Source organism: Hemiscyllium ocellatum, chromosome 19, assembly GCF_020745735.1.
Source record: "Hemiscyllium ocellatum isolate sHemOce1 chromosome 19, sHemOce1.pat.X.cur, whole genome shotgun sequence".
NCBI classification, from domain to species: Eukaryota; Metazoa; Chordata; class Chondrichthyes; order Orectolobiformes; family Hemiscylliidae; genus Hemiscyllium; species Hemiscyllium ocellatum.
The window spans coordinates 46,281,870-46,305,066 of NC_083419.1; the positions used below are offsets into that span (position 1 = coordinate 46,281,870).

Consider the following 23,197-nt stretch of genomic DNA (forward strand, 5'->3'; position numbering starts at 1 on the left):
TGTTGTTTAATGAGATTGTCTGTTTATTCCTTTGCAGCTTTTAAAAAATGGCTGTCTGAAGGCTCAAACAGGTATGAAATATTCTATAACTGTATCATCTATGCACAAGGTTTGAAATGGGACTGGATCATTTCAAGAAAAAATTAATTTATGTTGTTTGACCAATTTGTGTACAACTGAGGATGTTCTCGTTTGTGTGCCAGATTTTTTACAAATTCAGTATCAATAATATGATGCACAAGAAATTCCCAGAGTTAAAAAAAATTCCATATATTCATAACCCCTTTATATTTGCAACTTTAGGGGTTCTGATCATTTTAGGATCTATCGGGTTCAACAGAGAAAATTGAAACTTGGCGCAAAACTCTTTTTTTTACCAAAATTTGCATAGACAGTTTACTGCAGTGAGTGTTGCCAATGTCACAAAACTGTAATAATTTGTAAAGAAAGAAAAATACAAATTTTAAAAAACTGCAGCAACATTGATCATTTCTTAGCTCATCTCTGATGTCCAGGCACAGTGTCTCATGAGGATTCTTCTAAGGCGTTGACTACCAGTTCAAGGATGTCAGGGCAGTGGTCTGCAATCTGCTGTAAGATGGTGTTGGCATAGTCCTGAAGTTCTGAACTTTCTTTTTCACACTGTTCCAGCTCAGCATTTAGCTTGAAAACAAAATCAGATAAAGTATATATTTGTAAGTAAGTATTTTAGTTTGAGACAGAAGGACCAAAACATTTACCTTCGTTGTGAATACTTTGCATTTATTATTATACCTATACTCCTCCAGAAGCAGAGGACCAACTGGACTTCACCTCATTGCAACTTTGAACAATTCTTCTCTTTTAAAAGAATCTTTGCCCTGCCAAGAACATAATTTTGATATTTAAACAATAAATGATTTATTGTTTTATGTGATTTATTTAGTGATTTATGAACAAGACTATTTGCATAATCCAATGCCATTGTACCAAATCCCCCTTCTACCACTTATTCCTATTGAAGATACTGTGTTGTCTTTCAGTAATGGGAAAGAACCTAATTGTAATCATAGGACAAAGGATGTGAGCCGTTTTACTTTCAGTCATACAAATCCTAAACTATGAGAATTGGGGGATGGTGAACTGGCTGTTTGGTCTTGCTTCATTCCTTTGACTTGTAATTGAAGAATTTAAAAAGTAGTCTTCATGATTTTTCCATATAAAAGCCTCATATTTCAAACCGACCTAAGAACACATGGTTGATATCAAATCCACCAGCATGAATTTACGGCTTGCAAATGATTTATTATGAATCAGTTATTTATTTAAAATTATTTTAGAATTATTCACAATACTAGGATCATGGATATAGACACTCAACAAATCCACTCATTATTAAAGAATAATTTGCAAAGTTTGAATGTGAGCTATGTAAAGAAATTGACATGTTCTGACAATATAAAACATTTGTACACTTCAGGAGATTGGATGTTTTTGCTCAGCTTCAGTGACCTTTACAATGAAGTGTCTGTTGACAACCTGGCATTGACCTCCAGGTATTATGCTTTCAGATACGAAAAAAGGCCTCTGTTTGGGCTTTCACCCAAAGAAACATCATCTGAAACGACCTCAGCTTAAAATGACTGTGAGTGATGCTATCATAAGAACACTTAACATGGTTATATCACATTTCTCTCTTCGCGACTTTAACAGGAGTGTTAAACTGTTTAGAATACAAGGGTTAATGCCTCCATTGAGAGAAACTTGACGTCAGTGCATTAAGCTTTTATTTGATAACAATACACACAGTCATTTCCAGTCTTGTGTATATAAATGTGTTCTGCAAGGTAACATGCTCTACTCATTTCTCCTTTTGACAGTAAAAAAAATAAATTATTTTTCCCTCCAACTTTGACCCCAAATCTCCAAAGACTAACATATGACTTCCAGTTTCCATTACTTTGGGATGCAAACATTTCACCTGCAGACTGAAAAAGCATTAATGGAAAATGGACATACATGATATATCTGAGGCCTGGATATATAGCTCTGAGATCAACTCAAACTCTAACCAATTGTTTAATAGCAGATAAAACCCCAAAACAACCATTTCAAAATACAATGTAGCCTACTATTATTGTTCACAGGTGTCCCAAGATTGTTCAGTTGATATAAATTTGGCGTAGTTCCAACTGTTAAAAACATAGAACATAGAACAGTACAGCACAGTACAGGCCAGGCCCTTCGGCCCTCGATGTTGTGCCAACCTTTTATCCTACTCAAAGATAGACTAGCCTACATACCCTTCATTGTACTATCTTCCATGTGCCTATCCAAGAGTTGCTTAAGTGTCCCTAATATATCTGGCTTTACCACCACTGCTGGCAGTGCATTCCAGGCACCCACCAGTCTCTGTGTAAAGAACCTACCTCTGACATCTCCCCTAAATCTTCCTCCAATCACCTTAAAATTATGACCCCTTGTGATAGACAATTCCGCCCTGGGAAAACATCTCTGGCTATCCACTCTATCTATGCCTCTCATCGTCTTGTACACCTCTATCAAATCAACTCTCATCCTTCTTAGCTCCAATGAGAAAATCCCTAGCTCCCTCAACCTCTCTTCATAAGACATGCCCTCCAGTCCAGGTAACATCCTCCTCTGCAAATCTCCTCTGCTTCTTCTCTAAAGCTTCCACATCTTTCCTATATCGAGGTACGGTGGCTCAGTGGTTAGCACAGCTGCCTCACAGTGCCAGGGACCCAGGTTTGATTCCAGCCTCGGGCAACTGTCTGTGTGGAGTTTGTGTGTTCTCCCCGCGTCTGCGTGGGTTTCTTCCCACAATCCAAAGATGCGCAGGTTGGGTGAATTGGCCATGCTAAATTGCCCATAGTGTTCAGGGATGTGTAGGGTAGGTGCATTAGTCAGGGTAAACGTAGAATAATAGGTTTTGGTGGGATACTCTCCAGAGGGTCAGTATAGACTTGTTGGGCCGAAGGGCCTGTTTCCGCACTGTAGAGATTCTAAGAGGTAATCAGAACTGAATACAATATTCCAAGTGTGGTCTGACCAGGGTTTTATAGAGCTGCAGCATAATTTCACAGCTCAAACTCAATCCCCCTGCTAATGAAAGCCAACACACCATATGCTTTCTTAACAATCCTATCAACTTGCGTGGGAACTTTGAGGGATCTAAGGATATGGACCCCAAGATTCCTCTGTTCCTCCATACTGCCAAAAATCCTGTCTTTAACCCTGTATTCTGCATTCAAATTCGACCTTCCAAAGTGAGTCACTTCACGCTTTTCCAGATTGAGCTCTATCTGTCACTTATCAGTCCAGTTCTGTATCCTGTCAATGTCCCGTTGCAACCTACAACAGCCCTCTACACTATCCACAACTCCACCAACCTTCATGTTATTGTTAAACTTACTAACCCACCCTTCCACTTCCTCATCTAAGTCATTTACAAAAGTCACAAAGGTCCCAGAATCTATCCCTGCGGAACAGTAATTTTTTCTCTCTCCTCTAATCTTATGCTGTCACAAAGTACATTATATTGAACGATGACCATCTTATTGTTATAGAACAGATGGTGCTGCTGTGTTAGACATCAGTCTGATATGCTGTGGCAATATGCCCTTTTACATGCATGTTGTAATCTTGAACTTTGAAGAGTGAGGGTAGAGGCTCCAATTCTTTCCATTTCATGGCTTACCAGGAACGTGTCCTGCTTTTACTACTTGCCATTGGAGTGTATTGGAAGGCTTTGCATGTTGATAATTATCTTGCTTGCCTGCATTTAATGTACTTTTGTTAGCAACCTGCCTTGAGATGGGGCTTGAATCTAGAGCTTCTGACTTAGAGACAGAGATGCTTCCCACTGCAGCACAACTGAAAGGGGAAAGAAAACATTTACGATCCTTCAGATACGGTCAAAGTTTCAGGCACATATTTAAACCTGGGCATCCCATTATTGGGTGCACAGCAGGAGAATGACAAGAGTCTGTGATCATTTCTCTCAACCCCTGTCTACTAAGCATCAGAAAGTGACTGCTAGATTAATGGTCTCATTGCAACATCTGCTCCAGGTCAGAAATGCATCATCTTCCTCATCTAAAGAATTAAATAATCCCTTCCTTCAGACCTGGGTGATCTGGGCCCAGGCCATACATGAGGTCAGCATCTCTAGTAGGCATCTCTAGAAGCCAGCACAGAAAGTGGATTAATGAGGTGGGGAGGGCTCACCACTTGACTCAATACTCATTACACATTCCCATCACACTGAACTCTTGTGTTTCCCTCATTGCTGGACAAGGTGCCATACAACACCAAGGAGAGGGCTGAGCCTGGTTGAGACACTTCCATTCTCTCTTCATTTGAGAAAGATGTGGTCCAGTTGGGGCGCAAGGATTAAGACTTTGTATAGAGATCAGAAGTCAGTGAGCAATATTGTTGTCTACTCTTCTGTCAACTGCAGCTACTCTCTCATACATACCTCCATGTAACAAATTGCGTCTGCCCCCATAAATTCCTTCCTTTGTATCTTGCTATGAGCAAGAGAGGTCCCAGAGGCTCTCCAGCACAAGAACCCTTCAGGAGGAAGTCTGTCACCCCCACTGGCAAGGTGTTCATCTGCACCTTCCACCAGCACAAAAACAGACACCTTGGCCATTACTGTTTCTAGGGCAGACTCAGACACAATTTGGTTAGTGCATCACTGAAGAATCTGCAGCTGGTGGAAGAAGAAACATGCGAGATCTCCAACTCCAGGCCCCTGGTCAGCCCCAGGCAGAGGACATTCTTTGGTACTCAGTCACGGGTGACATGCTCAACCTGCTGAGACAGCAGGGAATGATGCCAGGGACCATTACTAGAGTCCAGTGAAAGATAAATAAACCTGTCCATCCTCTGCTGTGGTGGCTCTGGCACCTAAGTGTTTTGCTGCCTCAAAGAGTGGTCCAAGAGCCCGCTTCGTGGCTACTGGATAGATGCTTGGACATGCACTCTATCATTCCAACCATGGGCACACAGCATCAAAAGCAAGTTGAGAGGAGGGCTGAGGCAGTTTTTCTTTATTGAAGAGGTGGCTCAGAATGTTACAGCCCACCTGCAGCTACAGGAGAGCACAGTTAACTCACAACTGAAAGGGGTGTCAGCTTTATATCAAAGAGATCACATCACAAGCAAATAGAAGAAGTTTGCTTGTATTACAGTGTTATGTGAACCTGCTCTCAGTCAATGTGGTATGTCAAATAGAAGCCACTGTAGCCTTCCAAGTAGCTGGTCCACAACAAACAGAACAGTAAAAGAAACATGTCCACGTAGCTCAGGACCCTAGATGCTGGGGGCTGAGGTTTCTATATGCCTCTCTGGTTCTTCAGATCATAGCTTTTTCATATTGGTTTCAAGAGACCCTTCAGCAGTCTGCTCTCCAGTGGCCCTGTGGAAGTGTTTGCAGCATTGTACCTCAACAAAGCAGGTGTTTTGTCAGCTGATTGGTAGATGGTCACACATAACCTGGAATCCATTTCCCCCATTCTCCCAGACTGACTGGAGCCCAGCTCCCAGAGGGAGTGAAGCACATATCCTCTGCCCTGAACTGACTGCAATACACTCCTCCCTCAGACTGAAGCGTCCTTCCTCACTGATGTAATGTGCCATGCTGTTCAGACACCTGCTGACAATATTCTTGATCCATAATCTGAATGGCAAGAACTTAATGGTAAAGATTTCCTTTTTGGTGGGAATCTGATTTTTGACCACTCTACCTCCATTCTTTTCTCCAATGCCAAGGAATGGAAAATCAAGATCCACAAGGAACAGCTACAGGACCAAACAAAAGTCATGATTGATGGAATCATTCACTGCATATTTATCACATTATGGTGAAGTGAGCTGCAGTCCAGCGTTGTGGTTAAAGTTAGAATTGTCGTTTAATGGGCCTTCATATAGAAAATGTTTGTCTAACTTACAGATACAATTTAGGCAAAATGTGTTTGCTAGCACGAAAAAAGCATATAGAAGAATTTCTTAATTCAATGTTCAATGTCAATAATTGCAAAATATCCAATGTCTGTCATTCATGTAAATCAGAGTGGAATGTAATTCAGGTGATGGGGTTCTCATTTGTTGGCTAGAGAGCGGCCTTCCTGTTGCCTCAATTAATTATGACCTGTCACATTATATACCCACCAAGGCCAACAACAGATCTTCCCTGGGACTTAGGGCTCTGGTGACAGATATTCCGCTTCATGGGGACCAGCCAGCAGCTAATTAGACAGTCTCCATTACCTGCAAGCATTATCAGTGGTGGGGGCTGCAAGTTGTGGAAAAACACCCACCAAAGGTCTGGCAATACCAGGGGACCTGATGTTTCAAGGACAGTTTCTTAGGGCAGCATGTTCTGGCACCAACCAGAAAACAGGCGATAGTAGATATGGTAATGTGCAATAAGACAAGATTATTTATAAAGAAAGGATCCTTAGGCAGTGGTGATCTTAATAATATTGGACATCACATTAAACTCAAGGCAGAGAAGAATGAATCAAACACTCGTGTTTTAAATGTAAGGGTAATTATGAAGATATGAACAGCGCTGTCTAATTGACACTGGAAACATAGTTAAGAGATAGGTCAGTAGAGATACAATGTCAGATATTTCAAAACATTCAGAAAAGACACATTCCAATGAGAAATATTCCACATGAAGGGCACAATATCCATGGCTAATTAAAGAAGTTAGAGATAATGCTAAACCGAAAGAAAAAGTACGTCATTCTTTTTTCTCATATTCATGAGTACACTGTAGGCATCGTTGGCTGGGCCAGCAATTATTGTCCATTTGGAGTTGCCCTTGAAAAGGTGGTGGGGAGCTGCCTTCTTGAAATGCAGCAATCCACATGCTGTAGATTGCCCATAATGCTTTTGGAGAGGGAATTTCAGGATTTTGACCCAGTCACAGTGAAGGAACAGTGATATATTTCCAATATGAATGGTGAGTGGCTTGGAAGGGAGCTTGCAGGTGGACAAGTTCCCATGCATCTGCTGCCCTTATCCTTCTAGATGCAAGTGGTTGTGGTTTTGAAAGGTGCTATCCAAGGATCTTTGGTGAATTTCTGCAATGCATCTTGTAGATGGTACATACTTTATGGTGGAGGGAGTGGATGTTTGCAGATGTGGTGCCAATCAAGTGAGCTGCTTTGTCCTGGATGAAGTTGAGCTTCTTGAGTGTTGTTGGAGTTGCACCCGTGCAGGCAAAGGGGGAACATTCCATCACACTCCTGACGTTTACCTTGTAGATGATGGACTTTGGGGGAATCACTCACTTTGGTGAGTTACACGTCACAGTATTGCTAGACTTCGACCTGCTCTTGGAGCCACTGTGTTTATGAGGTGAGTCCAGTTGAGTTCCTGGTCAATGGTAACAATAAGGATGTTGATAGTGGGGCATTCAGTGATGGTAACACCATTGACCATCTAGGGACACTGATTAGGTTGCCTCTTATTGGTCATGGTCATTGGCTGGCATTTGTGTGATACGAATGTTTCTTGTCACTTATCAACTCAAGCCTGGATATCGGCCAGGTCTTGGTGCAAATCTGAGTTACAGGTTAGGAGATTGGCCAGAATATAAAGAACAACAAAAAAAAACTAAACAATGGATAAAGAGGGAGAAATTAAGAGTAGAAGAGAAAGCTAGCTAGAAATGGAAAGAACGGATGAATTGAACAAGTATTTTATGTCTGTCTTTACTGTTGATGATACACATCCCAAATATGAATCAGAAGGTAAAAGGAAGTGAGGAATTTAAAACCAACATAATCATGAAGGAAACAGTACGGGTAGAATTCTAAGATAAAAAAATCTGACAAGTTTCCTTGCTCTGGCAGACTTCATCCTAGGTCATAAAAAGAAGAGCTGCTGAGATAGTATGATCATTAATTTTAATTTTCTAAAATTCCCTAAATTCTCATAAGATCCCACCAAATTGAAAAATAGAGAATGGGCTTCCTCTATTCAAGAAAGGTGGGAGACAGAAAGCAGGAATCTAAAAGTTGGTTAGCCTAATGTCTGTTAAAGGGAGAATGGGGACTATCAGTAATTAATGAAATTATAGTAAAACACTTAGAAAATTTATATGTGTATATATATATATATATATATCTTATTTTATGGAAGGGAAATATTGTTTGACTAATTCATTGCTTTCTACTTCCTCAAAGAACTCCAATGTAGTGGAGAACTAAGGGATGTAGTGTACAGTTGATTCTGCTATAGTGCGTGTTTCGTCAACGTGAATTGGCTTTAACATGATTGAAGAATTTCAACTATTATTGGTAGATCGTGAACTTTCCTTACCTGCATTGACTAAGCCGTGGTTCTGGCCCCGTTAGTTTGAATGGCATAGCTGTTGCATGATTTTGTTGTAATGCGAGATCTCATGAGAACGGAACTATTGTGTTATAACAGAACTGATTGTCAGATGCTTTCTAGAAATCTAAGTACTAAGTGTCAGATCAAAGATTACTATGTAAAATAAAAGCTCATATTGTAGGGAATAACATATTAGCACAGATACAGGATTGGTTAGCTGACAGAAAACTGCATAAGCATAAATGTTATTTTTGGATTTACAGGAAGTAACAAGTGGTGCATCACATGGAGATTCAATTATTTATAGTTTATACTAATGACTTGATGAAAGGATCAAATTAGTGCTAGATGATATTAAGATAGGCAGGAAAGTAAGTTGTGAAGAGGAAATAAAACATCTGTGTAGGGATATGGAAAGGTCAAATAAATGGGCAAAACTTTAGCAGATGGAGCATAATGTGGGCAATAATGACCTTGTCTACTTCAAATAGAGAAACTATATATTATTTAAATAGAGAGAGATTGCAGAACTCTGAGATACAGAGGGATTGGGTGCCCTGATCCACAAATCACAAACATTAATAGGCAGATACAATACGTGATTTGGAAGGTAAATGAAATGTTGTTATTTATTTTAAAGGGAATAGAATGCAAAAGTAGTGATCTTTTGCTACAGTTGTATAAGCATTGGTGAGACAATATCCGGAATAATATGTACAGTTTTAAGAAAAGGTACAAATATGTTAAGAGACAGTTTTGAGAATGTTCACTGGGCTTGTATGTGGGATAGGGAATTATTTTATGCAAGAAATTTAGACAGGATAGCCCTCTTTCCATTGGAGGTTAGAACAATGAGGTGTGATCATATTGGAATATATAAGAACTTAAAATGACTTGAAAGTGTGGATGCTGAATGGATATTTCTACTTGTAGGAGAGAGAACTAGAGACACAATTTAAAAATCAGCGTTCTTCCATAAAAGCCTGAGATAAGGAGGGCTTTTTTCTTAGAAGTTAGTGTGTCTTTGGAACTCTCTTCCCTTGAGAGTGGTGGAAGGCAGGAGGGTCATTAAATACTTTAAAGGCAGAGGTAGTTAGATTCTTCACAAGCAAGGGAGTCAATGGGGACAGGTGAGAACGTGAAGGCCACAATTCTAATCAGCCAAGATCTTGTTGAATGGTAAAGGAGGTCGGAAGGGCAGAATGGCCTTCTGCTCCTTATTCAGATTTTCATATGTTTGTGGACCACAGGTAATTTTGGGGGGAGGGTGAGAGCGGGAAATGGATGCGAGTGTTGAGGCCCTTCTTCCTGATGCTTGGTCCTTAATCAGGTACGAAGTCCCTGGGAATGAGAGACTTGTGGGAACCTGTAAGAGTTCACTGTACAAACCTCCTGTGGTGGCAAATCCCTGCTGGCACTGGCTGAATGAGGGCCTTAACTGGACATTAATGGGAAGGTAGTCGAGAGTGTGGTGCTGGAAAAACACAGCAGGTCAGGCAGCATCTGATAAGCAGGAAAATCGACGTTTCGGGCAAAAGCCCTTCATTAGTAATGGAGTAGGAAAGGGCTGTCCTGCTCCTCGGATGCTGCCTGACCTATTGTGCTTTTCCGGCACCATACTCTCGACTCTAATCTCCAGCATTTGCAGTCCTCACTTTCTCCTAATTAATGGGAAGGTAGTCCATAAGCCTTCTCAACCTGGACCTAATTGGGAAGAGGTAGGAGGATGGCAAACAGGATATACCTAACTCCAAACATGCTGCTGGGTGGGGCATTAACTTCTGCCATCTCTTTGATTATATCTGTCAGAAAGATTTGAGCAATCCATTCAGTTATTAGATGATTAACACTAAATACATTTTTTAAAGAAATATGAAAGTTAACTTAAATATCCTGCAGTAATACAGGGTGCTAACATTTTCTTTTCGATTCTGCATGAAGAATATGAAAATAGAATTATAATTAAAATGTATGGCTAGTAAAATTACAAAAATAGCAGACCTTTGTCTGTTGGTAGAAAATGATCACTGTCCTGATGGAATCATGTAGCCAATATGAACAACAGCTGGGCTATATCATTCTGAATATGCTACTGTGATTTTCTGTTCAGAATGGCTTTTACAATTATATTTGTTTTGGTGCAGAAAATATTAATAGTGTTTTCATTGTCCACTGCACCTAATGGGAAGCTAAAAGTGTAGCCTATGGTTTTCCAAAATAGATGGGAAATTCTGAATCAATTTGATTTATTTTCCCAAGCTGTACTCCCTATAAGTTCTACATCCCTCACGGAGAACCAAATTTTGAAATCATCCTTAACATCTCTTCATTCTCATTATTTCCCCATAAGTTAAAGATGTTAGATTCAAGCAGATTTTCAGAAAAGCATGTGTGCATTTAGTGCATTGTGAATTTAAGTTTGAAATTAAACTGGTGTTGTGCTAACAGATAAATGTTATGAATATCATGCATTCATCCCAGATAAGTTGTCACAATCATGCCCCCATTGTTCCACAAGTTTCACAAAACGTATAAATATATATTGTCCCAATGAAACCACCAAAATGACCGACTTACCTGACCAAATGCTCTCAAGACAAATATAATTCACATCAGGTTACTTCAGTAACTGAACACATTTTCTCTAGTTATTGCAACATTTAACTTTAACAAGAGTTAAAGCAGAGATTTCTAAGTTATGCAACTTAAACTATATCCTTTCAAACCTCAAATGCACACGCACTCACAATTGCAATTAAGGCAGACAAAAGATAAACCATTTCCAGGTATACCAAGGGTAGAAAAATAATATAGACAGGGTAGACCAAATTCTGATGATCAAAAGTCTAGACGATAAGGTGAAAAGTTATTTTCCTTACAGTCCTTTTGATTTTTTGCATTAATAATATGGGGCTTTCTGTAGGACGACAGTCATTCAATGGTTGATCTGACAAACTTGTGTCTTCTCTTGTATGGTATTTTTCTTAAGCTTGTTTGGTTTTCCTGTCTTTTCTCCACACACACAGAGAGAGAGAGAGAGAGAGAGAGAGAGAAAGAGTGTGTGTGATGGATGCTTTCGGTCTCCAAGCAATGGATAGTTTTGCCACTGCTTTTGTCACTTAAGCTTTTTAAAATTCTGCAGCTCAACCAACCAGTGGGCTGCTGTCAGACAAATTTCCTTAATTCAAAAGTTTCTTGGGGCTGCTCAGTCTCGAATTCTCTTTCTCTTTACCTCCAAAAAGCAATATTGTATTGCACAGCTTAACGATATGCGCAACACTTGATCTTCAAGTTCCAAAACTTTTCTGGTATTCCAATTATAGCCGTCCAACTTCCATTTCATTCGATTGTCCCAATAATGAAGAATATGAGCTCTCTTACATAAAACAAAAAATTTCTATCAACAAAACAAAACTGTTCTATAATTTATATATTTTCTTCTCTTCATTGTTAGAAATTTCTGCTGTAGTGTTTTGTTTTGTGTTCTTGTGCTACTATGGTGCACAATTCTGACCACAAACATCCATCAGGAGATTAATCCAAGTACCTGCTGTGTTGTGTCTTGGATGATAGGATGCTGGTTCATTAATAGTGGGCGAGGAAAAGGGGGTGGCTGTTATTTGCAGCTGGCTTTCAGTGACCTTCAATGTCAAGTTAATGGAACTGAACTTATTGCAGAAATTGGCCAACATATCATATCTCCTTGGCAAAGCATCAAAATACTTCTATGGTCTAATATAGTTAGAGAAGAATTTACTGACTTAGTTATGAGAAGCTACAATGAGAGAAGAAATTCACTCTCTGTACTGATTACAAATTCTCCTGCTCCAATATTACCCAAGGGTTTCTTTCTCTATGGATCATTTCAATTCAAACTGTGTTTTTTCTTTTTGCTTGAGGATTGCTATCCTTGAACATCATAAACAGGAATGAATGGCATTGCATCACTGATTTGAACTGATTGAACAAGTTTATTTAATCTGGACCACTGGGATTGCCATTCGGCTTTTCCAAACTAAAGACCTAATTTTAAGTTTTAATCTTCAAGTAAGAGGATCTAACAGGGAAAAAAAAATAAAAGCCAAAACCTTCTAACTTTTTCTAGCACCCAGAAAATAGAATTAGTTTAGTACTTATATAGAAATATGTGGAAAGTATCGGGTGCATTTTTCTTTAAGGAATTCCTCCAAACTTGAATCTCCAGATATTATATATTTTATCAAATCTAACTGCAGCGACGCACAGGTTTTGAAGAATATTCTTGTGAAACCATAATCTTTGTTGTTTTTGTAACAGTTGTTATGATCCATTTGAGAAAGTGCGCTGATGCTTGAGCTCAACTATTCCCATGCTTGTCATAGAAGTTTAAAGATTTAATTAAAGTACATGAAGTCCCCAATTTATCCATCTGACGAACTCGGTTTAACAGAAAACAAATACCAGGCTTCTGTTCTTAACTAGAACTACTATTTATGGCAATTAAATACATTTTAACTGCAAGTAAATAACCATGAACTATCAATACATACCTCTATTAGATGAGACCCTAACTCCTACCTTTTTTAAAACCTATACATACACATATAGACAAAAAAAGGTGTTATGGATGGATAGATGAAAAGTACTGAGCAATCACAGATTCTTAGCACTAGTTCAAGCTTTCATGAAGTGTTTGCTTGGCTTCCCAAGACCTTCTGTTCTCTGGTTTAGGTTTGCCAGATTCTCAATTCTTTGCTGGGGAGTCAGCGGATTTACACCTTAATTATTCAGTTTGACTGTCACTGGTTAGAGGCAACACTTTGCTATAAAGTGTGGAAGAAAATAACTGACTGTTTCTACGCATGATTCACTTTGCTGTATAGATCAGATTCTGGTGTGGTGACCTTCGGGCCTGATATTGTTTACACACACCAGTGGTTCAGTTAACCAGGAACCAGAGAGTTGTTACCCTGCAGATGAGCTCCGACATCCATAACTGGTCATAATTGGTCACAAACTCATCAGCACTTTGTTGCTAGCCAAAGCTTACTCTACACACATACTGTCCCATGTTCCATGCTGCATTGTCTCTGTTCCCCTCTTGCTTACAAAGCAACAGTATACATTCACAATGAGTCCAGTAATTTATTTTTAAAATTGCAGCAATTCCTTCCATAGTCCTTATTTTTAAAAACATTCCTTTTCTATTTAAATCCATCATTAAAAATATAGGAAAAACAAAAAGATACGGTCTTCATGGACTGATTAGAAAATTCTTCAAAATTTTTGCTTAAAAATCTCTCCATTCAAATCAGAATTGTTCACAACGTGACAATAATCAGGATTTATTGAGCTAAACCAGTTATCTGTGTCTCAGCTGAGCAAAATGTCCACTGTTTGTTTTGTCCTAACCAATTGTATTGCTAAGCTTGGATGTGACGTGTCACTTTCATTGTGCTAGCTTGTGACTGATAGAAAATGGAATTCTGCTTTATACTGTATTATCATAGGATGTGCATAGGATGGCAACAATTGCTTCACTTGGTCTGGCAAAAATATCACCCCCTTAGCAGGTCCTTCTTCAAACTTTGCAAAATTGCAGTAAATCAGTACTTTCAATGTTCCTGTGAACAGTATTCTATATTGATTTATAAGCTAACTTCATATTCCCTGAGGTTTGTTATGGAGAATGAGAGGATTCTATTCAAAATGGCTAACATCACTGACAAAATACTTAAATCCCATTTCACAAGGGCATATCCATGTACTGGAATTAAACTTATGGATTGTTTATCCTTATATATTCAGTGTAACTGACATAAATGTAAGTAGTTTGAATTGCATCCATGGAACGACATGGACCAAAAATTGATTTCAAAATGTTGAAACTAATTTTACCTGGAATTCTCAACATCCATTCAAGAAACTAGTGTGGGAGAATTTCTGCTTTGAGTGCAATTGGGATATTGTTCCAAAATGCACTTGAAATGTTGATGTTAGATTATAACAAATGTTTCCAATAAATTAATTTGCATAATCAAATTGTGTAAAATCTTCAATTAAGCAGGACCTCTGGGCTGCATACTAGAATACAATTGTTTTATTTTTGTTTTTATTAAAAATATTTCTTGATGTTTTTAAATGTGTAACTTGATGCCTTATTATACCTTTTAATTGTTCCTTCAATGAAATGAAGGAAAACAAGTAAGTTCTAACTTTTAAATATGAGTAACTTGATTTAAAAATAAAAACATAATAAAACATTATACTGGTACATTAGTCTGTTTTGTAGGTATTTCCTATATGCAAAATCTGTAAAGTGTACCCTGTGTGTAAAGTTACACACTAGGAAAACAGAAGTGCATTTGGGTTCTGTCAGGTTCACTCAGTCCCTGATCTCATTACAACCTTGGTCCAAATATAGACAAAACAGCTCAACTCCAGAGGTCAGGTGAATGCGACTGTCCTTGATGTCAAGTCAGGAATTGACTGAGTATGGTATCATGGAGTCTTAACAAAACTGGAGTGAATGAGTATCAGTGGGAAAACCCTCTTCTGTTGGAATCATATTTAGAAGGAAGGAAGATGGTTGTGGTTGTTGGAAGTCAATGACCTCTCTGAACATATTGTATTGCTAAACTTGGATGTGACATGTGTCCTAGGCCTAAGCATCTCAGCTGTTTCATCAATAACCTTCCCTCCATCATAAGGTGGGGATGTTCATTGGTAATTCCACAATGTTCAGCACCATTTGCAACTCTTCAGAAAATTATGCAGTCTTTATCCATAAAAAGCAAGAGCTGGACAACATCCATGCTTTGGCTGCTGATTGACAAATAATTTTAGTACTACATAAGTGCCAGGCAATGGCCATCTTCAACAGAATCTAAACAATAACTTTTGGCGTTCAATAGTCTTACTGACGCATACACCACTTGCTGTTCCCCTCCAAGTCACACACCACCCTGACTTTGCATTGTGGCAAAATTGGGTCCAAATCCTGGGACCCCTTCCTATCAGCATGTTGGTATTCAGACACTCCGAAGGCTGCAGCAAATTAAGAAGTTTGCTCATCATTACTTTATTCAGTTAGGGATGAGCATTAAATGCTGCCCTAGCCGGGGATGTCCACATCCCTAGATGAATGAAATATAATTTGAAGTTTGATTGTGATTGGGCCAGTGGTGTGCGGGTTAATTTTGTGGGGCATAATCTGGTGAATTGAATCTTAAGTTAATGTAAAAGATTGAAGAAAACCCAAAATAAAGTGGGTTTGGATGAAACTAATACTTAAAATTTGTCGAAGTTAAAAATTACACAATACCAGGTTATAGTCCAACAGGTTTAATTGGAAGCACACTAGCTTTCGGAGCGACGCTCCTTCATCAGGTGATTGTGGAGGGCTCGATCGTAACACAGAATTTATAGCAAAAATTTGCAGTGTGATGTAACTGAAATTATATATTGAAAAATTGATTGTCTGCTAAGCCTTTTATCTGTTAGATTACAGTGATAGTTTCACTTCTTTCATGTGTAAATCACAAAACCTTTCTTTTTAAAGTTGCATTCTCGGGTTAGCTGCTAACAATGGTGATAGCTAGACAATATATTGAAGGTGTTAGGCCCCTCTGGTCTCTGTCTATGACCTTTTTAGATTGATTCTAATCTAATAAGAGAGATGACCGTGTTTTACATAAATTCCTGCAGTTTTTGAGCTCAGAGTTCTACATGAATGTATGCAGTTTTTGAGCAAAGTGCAATGTAACTCTGCAATACAAATTCACCCCACAAAATATATGTGTGCATGTGGGTCTTTGTCTGTCTGGGATGGGTGTGTGTGTGTGTGTGTGTGTGTGTGTGTGAGGGGTGCATACATGAGCATGGGAGGGTGTGTGTGGGTGTCTGTGTTACCTGTGTCCGTGTGTATGTGAGTGTGTGCGTGTGTAGGAATATGTGTGTGTGTGTGTGTGTGTGTGTGTGTGTGTGTGTAGTGCAATGGTGATCACCTGTAATGTGACATGAACCCAAGGTCCCGATTGAGGCCCTCCCTATGGGTACCGAACGTAGCTATCAGCCTCTGCTTGGCCACTTTCCTCCGCTGCCTGTGCCGAAGTCCACCTTGGAGAATGGTCACCTGAAGGTCCGAGGCTGAATGTCCTGGACCACTGAAGTGTTCCCCAACTGGTCACTTCAGTAGTCCAGGACATTCAGCCTCGGACCTTCGGGTGACCATCCTCCAAGGTGGACTTCGGGACAGGCAGCAGAGGAAAGTGGCCGAGCAGAGGCTGATAGCTACGTTCGGTACCCATAGGGAGGGCCTCAACTGCGACCTTGGGTTCATGTCACATTACAGGTGACCACCATTGCACTACACACACACACAGAGATATTCCTACACACGGACACTCTCACATACACAGGGACATGGGTACACACAGATACCCACACACACTCCCATGCTCACACATGCACTCCCTCACAGACTTAAGACACTCTGCACCCACCACAACCGCTCCCCCCCCACCCCCCCACCCCCCCACACACACAACCCTCACCCCAGACAAACAGACAAAGACCCACATGCACACATATATTTTGTGGGGTGAATTTGTATTGCAGAGTTACATTGCACTTTGCTCAAAAACTGCATACATTCATATAGAACTCTGAGCTCAAAAAACTGCAGGAATTTATGTAAAACACTGTCATCTCACTTATTAGATTAGAATCAATCTAAACATCAGGTCATAGACAGAGAACACAGGGGGGCCTAACACCTTCAACACATTGTCTAGCTATCACCATTGTTAGCAGCTAACCCGAGAATGCAACTTTAAAAGAAAGGTTTTGTGATTTACACATGAAAGAAGTGAAACTATCACTGTATTCTAACAGATGAAAGGCTTAACAGACAATCAATTTTTCAATATATAATTTCAGTTACATCACACTGCAAAATTTTGCTATAAATTCTGTGTTACGATCGAGCCCTCCACAATCACCTGATGAAGGAGTGTCACTCCGAAAGCTAGTGTGCTTCCAATTAAACCTGTTGGACTATAACCTGGTGTTGTGTGATTTTTAACTTTGTACACCCCAGTCCAACACCGGCATCTCCAAATTAAAATTTGTCAGTTGTGTCCTATGATTTGGCTGATTCCACCTGAATTGTGCTTACATTACACATACATATAGGTGGTATATATCTATGAGTTCTCATTGTTGTAAAACTATGCCCTTGTATGTGCATCAATTCAACAGTTCGACTTACAACCTATAGCAGAAAGCATAATCCAGTTTCCTTACCATATTTGATTAGTTAGCTTTCATTATAGCTTTTACTTATCCTCTCAGTAAATACCATAATCCCAAGCGAAGGTCTGATGGAATCTTGGACACTTCTGAAATTCTCACCCATTGTATCTCCTGCATGACCATTTTCTCTGGATGAAGAGGCCTTAACTTTTATGGTCCCCACAATATAGTATTTAAAAGACAATGTGGACAATATTCCAGCCCTAGAAGTGCCCAACCTGGGATACCAGTGGACCAGAACCCCACTGCCTTTCTGACCTTGCTCAAATTAATCTCTATACAGAAAGGCCCAAGCTCAACCTTCCTGACCAGCTGCCAACTGAGGCCCTGAGATGGTCAATCAATGATGACTTAAGGGTTTATCTATTCCCCTTGGTCTGTGTGCTCGAGTGAGTGGAAGGTTGTACAGTATGGAAACAGACCCTTTGGTCCAACTAGCCCATGCCAACCATACTTCCAAACAAACTTAGCTCCACTCGCCCGCATTAGACCCATATCCCTCCAACCCTTCCTATTCATGAACATTTTCCAAATGTCTTTTAAACATTGCAACTGTACCTGCATCCACCACTTTCTCTGGCAATTCATTCCATACACAAACCATTCTGTTTAAAAATGTTGCCCCTCATGTCCTTTTTGCACCTATCTCCTCTCACCTTAACAGTATGCCTCCCAATTTTGAACTCCCCTACCCCAGGGATAGGACCCTTGCTATTCACCTTATCTATGCCATCATGATTTTATCAACCTCAATAAGGTCACCCCTCAATCTCCTATGCTCCAGTAAAATAATTCCTAGCCTTTCCATTCTATTTTTATATCTCAAATATCCTGACAACATGCTGGTAAATCTTTTCTGAACATTCTCCAGTTTAATAATATCCTTCCTATAATAGGGTGACCAGAACTGTACCTAAGATAGGGAAATGGCCATAGAGTCACCTCAAAACGAAAACCTTAATCTAAGAAGTGGGAAGATTCTAGCCACTGGGTTTGAAATTGGCTAACAAGCAGCTATGTCAGAGGCATGAAATGCAAAACATCCAATCTAACTTCTTTTTCTCTTTACTCTTTGCAGGCCAGCAACTGCTGTCTATCCTTAATTGCCCTTGAATGATGCAGGCCATTCAAAACACAACTAAGAATCAAGTACATTGCTGTGGGGTCAGGAGTCACTGATCAGACCAGGTAAGAATGGTAAATTTCCTTCCCTAAACAACATTGATGAAACAGATGGGTATTTCTGAATCAAACTTCATATTTTAGATTTCTTGAATGAATTCAAATTCCATCAGCTCCCACAGTGGAATTTGAAACTATTAGCACAGGACATTAATGCAAGTCTCTGAACTACCAATTTAGTAACATTACCACAACCTTCCTAAATGTGGGACAATGTGCATTAATACATCTGCCGCAGGACTTGTGCAATGTACAATACCGGTAAAGCAGAAAAAAAAATGATGTTTTGGGACTTTTGTTGATGGCCATGTACCAAAATTGGGCTGGCCTAAATGCCTCTGGTACTGGGTGAGCTGCATTCAGCAAAATATAATCTATTTGTGGCCTGATTGATGGGCCTTAAAGGAACTGCTGGAGACCACCACATAAAAGATAAGTTTGTTCAAAAATACATTTCTCAATTTGGAGCCAGGAACTGGAGGAATGCTGCAGCAATGCCAAAGACTCCTGCTTGGCTTCTCTCAATCCACCCTGTCTTCTGACATATTTACATAATCCCTTTTAAAATCACTTCTCTTTTCCCTTGCTTAGCTTCTACCCACCATTCCCTCACCCTCAAATACCTGAGATCACACTGGCGATTCAAATCTGAAAGTTGATATTGATTTGCCGGCCAGCTCAGGGATCCCTGGTTTAAATTGGGCTAAGCACCATCACTGGGATTGTTCTCTGTATCCAATTTGTGCTAGCAGGTCACCAAAAACTAATTCCTGATGAAGAGCTTTTTCCCAAAAAAACATTTTCCTGCTCCTCAGACACTGCCTGACCTGCTGTGCTTTTCCAGCACCACTTTAATCTCAACTCTAATCTCCAGCATCTGCAGTACCCACTTCCTCTACCAAAAACTAATTTCCAGCCCACTGAGTTTCGGCATTTTAAATATTTTAGATGGGTAAAAACAATGACTGAAGATGCTGGAATCCAGATTCTGGATTAGAGTGGTGCTGGAAAAACACAGCAGTTCAGGCAGCATTCAAGCAGCAGGAAAATCGACTTTTTGGGCAAAAGCCCTTCATCAGGAATACAGGTGTAGAGAGAGGAGGAAACCTTCTTCAAGGCAGGCATCCTTGCAAGAGGATTCGCAGTAGGGTTGAAATCAACCAGGTAAAAACAATGACTGCAGATGCTGGAAACCAGATTCTGTATTAGAATGGTGCTGGAAAAGCACAGCAGTTCAGGCAGCATCCGAGGAGCAGGAAAATCTATTCCTGATGAAGAGTTTTTTGCCCGAAACGTCGATTTTCCTTCTCCTCAGATGCTGCCTGAACTGCTGTGCTTTTCCAGCACCAGTCTAATCCAGAAATATTTTAGATGCTCAATGGAATGGATATGTGGCTTGTCTCAGATGAAGTGGTACGTCACTGATCTGCAAATCTTTTAACTTGGTCAAGGTGATCCTTAATGGAACTTGCCCCTAATATTCAATGATCGCGTCACAAAAAATTAGCAGTGTCATACAAGAGCAGCAAAATCCTACTTTATAGCACTATCGCAAATGTAAGACCTTAGCTGTTGGTTCTGTGTGACTAGATACTGGACTGTGTGTCTGAATGCACTCAACGTCCAAGCTTTCTCTCTCTCTTTCTCTCTCCATGTGACAATTCTTTTTTCTCCACCCTGCAATCTCTCCTAATTGCTCAACTAAGATTAGAAGTCCATGATGCATGAGACATGGTGCAAATTTGCATTCAATCAGTCTGCAATTAAGTATTTTGATCTGGAAAAGAAACAGATTTTTAGATCAGTAGTAGTGGGAGCAAGTTAAATTTGTGCTCATCACACAAAAGGAATGGAGTATAACTCACTGTTTATCCATGGTCAGCATTACATACTCCCAGAGATCAATGCAATACTGGTTACATTTAGGATAAAAGATTACTGGAGTTTTCCAGTTTTTACCTAAAAATCTGCTTGAACCCCTACATTAGCACAAAATATCTTTGTACATTACTACGACAGCACCTTTTTTTCTTTTCCTCACAATAGCCATCCTTATGACTTCTGGCAGTTATAGATAGATTCGTGGTTTGCATTTATCATCTCCTGACACGGTAAGATTCAAACCTTCAAATGCTCTATGTAGGACACTTTTAACTTGCCAACTTCAGTAGAAGCACAAAACTCAATTCACAAGCAACCTATGTATACATCATTTGAATGAAGAATTCAAAGAATTCAACATTACAGACCAAATAAAATTCTGAAGACAGCTTTTGAATTGCTAAATGGTATTATAACTTATAATAGCACACAACCGTTCTTGAGATCTGACACTAGGTGATCTACTAACTGTGCTAAGTTCATTCAAAATGCAGCTAAATTCTGTTGAAAAGCTTTTATCAGTGAATAAGCACATAGACTTGTAAAACATTTCTCTTAGATATTCTATGTAACCAGTACCTCTACATTAACAAAACTAAAAACAGTAAGTTAGAATAATACATTTATGATGAACATTTATAAAGCTCTGGTTTGGACTTAACTATGTCTAACTCTGAGCACAACACTTTAGGAAGAATGTGAAGGCTTTACAGAAGGTGTAGAAGCTGGGGTTATTCCCCTCTGGAGAAAGGAATGGAGAGGAGTTTTAATAGAGGTGCTTTAGATCATGAGAGGAGTAGATAGAGATAAATTGTTCCCACTGGAGGTGGTGGTGAGAATCGAGAAGACTATGATATAAAGTAACTGGCAAAAAGAATTAAGAGTAACAAGTGGAAATACCTTTTTCGTACTGAGTGGTCAGGATGTGGAAAGCACTGTTTGTGATTATGTTAGACTTCGATTCCATGTGGGCTTAGGAAACAGAATCAGCTGAGCACTTGTAGGGCTCTGAGGGTAGCAGGCTTTTGTGGGACAGAGTGGTGGGGAGCAAAGGGAGAGGTGCTAGGAGGGGATTTAATACCCTGAATTTACAGAGACTTGGCATGGACATGATGGGCTAAACAGTCTGCTGTGTGCTGTCACTAGTTTATGATTCTATTCCAGTTTTGGGTTTTGCTCCGATAGATTAATATATCACTGGATCTTTCAACTGTCCAATATTAATGTTCAGTGGAGTTTAGAAAAGTGAGGGGTGACTTGAAGTGTACAAAATCCCAAATTTTCTTGACAAGGTGGAAGTAGAAGTGATATTTCCTTCTGTTGATCAGTCCAGAACTAGAAGGCACAGAAATGAGGATTTTTTTTCTCTTTCAGAGGGTTGTGTGACTTTGTCCTCTTTGTCTCAAAGGGTAGAGGAGGCAGAGTCATTGAATATTTCTAAACAGAGATGGATCGGAGAAGGTAGGAATATGGAATTTGAGACACAAACAGACCAGATCAGACACAAACAGAAACAGGCTCAAGGGCTGAATAGTCTCCTTCTGCTCCTATTTCATAAGTTCACAGTGATGATAATGATTAACAAATAATGACTCGCACTACAGTACACAGACTATTAAGGAGATTTATATACGTGTAATAAATAAAGTTTCATGATATACTTCTGGAATTTCATTTGAACAAATATTTATGCTCACTTCTAGTCTCCACAGCTGTTGAAAGACTTTGAGGGGAAAAAATAAAAACAAAATGCATGCAAGACAGAAGGTATCAGGAAAAACATTGTGGGAAGTTGCATGTTTTGGGGAACTTTAATTAAATAGCAGCATAGCACACTCAAGGCCAGCAATATCCCCACTGTGTCTTACTCCTCCAGAACTTGATTTGTGCCAACAATAACGAGGGAATGATTCCACCCACAGTCTAAAAAGCTTGCAAACTCTGTCCAATTTAGTTTGGAGCACTTTTCAGCTACATCTGAATTCTGATAAATGCATTCCTAGTTTGCCAAAAAAAAATGCTTTTCTAATGCTGCAAATGAAAAATGAACATTTTGTAATATTTGCATCTTATCTCACTTAATCAATGATGCTGCAAATGATTCTGAAGTTAAACCAAACAAGAATTCTTCTATTTTCAAGAAAGTATTTAAAATCTTTCAGAAGGAAGGCAAGTGTGTGGAGTGATCGACAAGCTGTGCTGACAGCGTTCAATTAGGCTGTGCAATCAAAACACACATAATTGGAGCAGCCATTTCTGCTCTTGCAAGACTATACTTTAAGTGTAATGCCTGGATCAAGAATTCTATAGAAGGGGAGTGAACAGGAAGTGACTTTATACATTGGAATGCTATCCTTGGATCAGCCTTACATTTATCGAGAGTCAACTGTGGTGAAAGCTGGGTAACTGATGGCATTTCAGCATGCCAGTTTTCTCTGTATTTTATGTTTAGATCATGATTTACTCTACTGATTGCAGCTGCAGA

At 39.5% G+C, this 23,197-nt stretch overlaps 1 protein-coding gene across 2 annotated transcripts in view; it reads right to left on the minus strand.

Moving 5' to 3' along the window:
• Positions 1-407: 407 nt before the first annotated feature.
• The window catches only part of erc1b (ELKS/RAB6-interacting/CAST family member 1b), an 850,092-nt gene continuing 827,302 nt past the window's right edge, over positions 408-23,197 (minus strand). For both annotated transcript variants that reach the window (XM_060839426.1, XM_060839431.1), the window contains one exon: positions 408-663. In XM_060839426.1, coding sequence (XP_060695409.1) covers positions 526-663 — 138 coding nt within the window. In that variant the 3' untranslated portion in view covers positions 408-525. The remainder of the gene's footprint in view (positions 664-23,197) is intronic.